The following is a 2,926-nucleotide window of genomic DNA, read 5'->3' on the forward strand; positions in this document are numbered from 1 at the left end:
TGGTAGGGGTACTGGCTCGTGTAGTACGGGTGGCCCGGGTGGCTGGGCGAGGTGGGCGGGTAGCCGGAGGAGACGAGGGGCGTCAGTGGCGAGGCGGACGCATGGCGCGAGGACGTGGACGTGGGCGTCTGCTCGCACGAGGTGGGCGTCTGCTGCTCGTAGTGGTGGCCGCCGTGGGCGGAGGACGCCGTCGACGACGAGTTAGTGGGCGAGTTGTCGAGGAGATGGTGGCCGGAGTGCCCCGAGCTGGGCGGCGTCGGGAAGGTGTGGCCGGCGCCGTTGAGCGGGGTGGCCGGGGTGGCCGGGGTGGCCGGGCTGAGCGTGGTGGCCGACGGGGTGCCGTAGCCTCCAGGGGTCGTGGCGGTCGCGGTGGGTGGCGCTCCGTACGACCAGGTCGCCGCCGTGGCGGCCTGCTTGGAGGCGAGCTCCCGCTGCGCCGCGAAGCACTGCAGGTGCGACATGAGCCGCAGCCGCAGCGGGTCTTGGATGTCCAGCCCCTCCACGGTCACCAGGTAGCGGGCCACCTCGGCCGCGCACTCCCGGAACCCAATGTTGTGGTAGTCCATGGCGAAGCGCTGCGGGTCGTATGCAAGAGCGTCCATGCCTGAAACAAGAAAAGCAGGGGGTTGTTAGGGTTGCATCCCACAACAATAATTTTTTTTCTTCGGCGAATAAGAAAGACCCTGCCTAAGATACACTATCGTCGTCCGTTTGGACATTAGTCACCCCCACCCCTCTCCCCCTCCTCCACACACTCCTTTTTCCAGTACAGTACAGGACGCGCGCGGCCGCGTGGAACGCCGAAGCAGCCGAAGCAGCCCCAGCTGCGGGCCGGCGTGCGCGCGCGCCAGCAGCGCGGTGTAAAGAAACTCAACGGTCGTCTGCTAGAGGAGAGGGGAGGGGAGGGCTGGGCGATCTTGAGCACCGTGCCAACACACACAGCCACGTGTGTGCATGTGTGTGTGCGCGCGGGGTCGGCTTCTGGTGCGTGGGGGTTGGACCGATGCCGCTGACCGAGCAGCATGTATGAGTATGTTTGTGTGTGTGAAAGAGAGAGAGAGAGGGGGGGAGGGGGATTGAACTGGGCTGTACAATGGCGCAGGGCGAGCGCGGTAGGGTTGTGTGTGTCGGGGCGGGGGTCGGCCGCAAGGAAAGATTCAGGAAGACGCCCTGGCTGCCCTCACGCTCCCGGACGCGGACCAAAGGAACGGAGGGAGGGGCGAAGAGTACAGAGTGTAATTGCTGAGCCGCCGAGGCACGTTTGTATGACGTTCCGGAAGTTTGGTTCGTACCGGCGGACAGATATTAGAGAGAGGGGAGAGAGAATAAGGAAGTGCGGAAGATCGGGGCAGAGAAAGCAAAGAGGGGCCAGAGTGCTCTATTTTGGGTGAGATATTTGTCGTGGGAGCTCCTCCTCTCGGCCGGCCGTCACAACTGAAAAGATGATTAACAATATGCAAATGGTGAGGGGGAATGACGGCGGAGGAGTCACACACTCCCTCATTGAAGCAATAACCAGCCGCGAGAGGGGAGGACGAGGGGGGAGGGCGAGGAGGGTGGGGAGCGCACTGGCCTGGTACTGCGCGGTGTAATGGGTGCCTGGGTGGGAGAGTATGTGGGAATAATGATAAAAAAAATATGGATTATTGTATATAAAAAGAAACCTCGGCTACGGTGGGAAGGGTACAGGGAAGGGGTGCTGACAAGAGGGGGCCGGCAGAGGGAGGGGGGGGGGGGTCAGCGCCTGCGCTCCCACGCGGTCCACACCACCCGCCCCACAGGCCGATCCGATCCGATTCCATGGAATGTAGGCAAATAATAAACAGTGATTTCACAAGGCTCGCTCGGAGCGCGCGAATGCCGAATGCCTCCTGCTGCATTGAACAGAGGAAACGGCTGGCGGGCGGGCGGGCGGCAGATGGACGCCGGTCAGTCTCGGCCTAACCCCTTTGGGAGCTGGGCTGCAGCTGGCCAGAGGGGTCCTCCTTGGCCCCCCCTCTCGCCGGCTCACCAGCGCCGCCCCTTCCTCCCCCTCCTTTTCCCGACACCCTTCCCTATGGGACGCATTGCTGCACAATGTCCCGAGTGCACGGGCTCCATCCCTTATTATTATTATATTCGTGAAAAGAATGGGCGACAGAAAAGAGAAGAAGAGAGGGCGGCTGCGGTAGTGTGTGGCGCACCTTTAGGAAATTAAGGGTGATAACCGCCACCACCAGCTGACGCGCTGACTCTTGCCAACCCCATGGCTACATGCCATACCAGCGCTACTGTGTAGAAAAATGAAAATGAAAGGCGAAATTGATCATGTCGTAGACAGACACACACACGTGGGTGCTGCGGGTGCAGCTGCCCCACTGCCCTCCTAGAGGTCTTCCGGCCCGCGCCCCCTATGGCCCCCTAACTCGACCACCCGGCCCGCCCGCCCCCGGGCTACTCCTCCCCTCTGCATGCTCGTCCGCCTTCCTGGCAGCAGCAGCGCAAGCGCACCCCTTTACCTTCGTCGAAAAAAAAAGCGAGCCGGAAGACACTACTGACTCCCTGACCAGTAGAAGCGGAAGGGTTGGTCGGGCTATCCGGGCTGTCTTTCCCACGCCTGCACTGGAGCGATGGGGTAGCGAGGGGGAAAGGGAAGGTTCGAGTCCTCTCCAAAAACTACACATCGCAGCTCCTGCACGCTTGCCATACTGCCGGGGCGAAAGTTTCCAGAGACCTCTCCCGCAAAAATGTCCTGCTATTTCTGACTTTTACGCGGCGTGTTCAAACTGCACCCCCCACCCCCACCCCACCCCATCCCTGCGGGCCCGGTGCGCTCACGGGGCTTTGTGAGTCCGGCCCACACCGCATTGTTCTCTTTCGGACAAAGCCCGCCGCGCCGTGAGGGCATGGGGGAGGCGAGGTCTGAGGTGCGCGACCTCCCGGCTCC

The 2,926-nt window shown here is 62.3% G+C and overlaps 1 protein-coding gene across 1 annotated transcript in view; it reads right to left on the reverse strand.

The window, feature by feature from the left end:
- Positions 1 to 2: 2 nt before the first annotated feature.
- The window catches only part of LOC113216794 (hairy/enhancer-of-split related with YRPW motif protein), a gene marked incomplete at both ends in the record, with an annotated part of 17,898 nt that continues 14,974 nt past the window's right edge, over positions 3 to 2,926 (reverse strand). Inside the window, one exon of the mRNA XM_052264316.1 lies at positions 3 to 604. Coding sequence (XP_052120276.1) covers positions 3 to 604 — 602 coding nt within the window. The remainder of the gene's footprint in view (positions 605 to 2,926) is intronic.

This window comes from Frankliniella occidentalis, unplaced genomic scaffold (genome assembly GCF_000697945.3).
Source record: "Frankliniella occidentalis isolate FOCC.00 unplaced genomic scaffold, Focc_3.1 Scaffold18, whole genome shotgun sequence".
In the NCBI taxonomy this organism is placed as follows: Eukaryota; Metazoa; Arthropoda; class Insecta; order Thysanoptera; family Thripidae; genus Frankliniella; species Frankliniella occidentalis.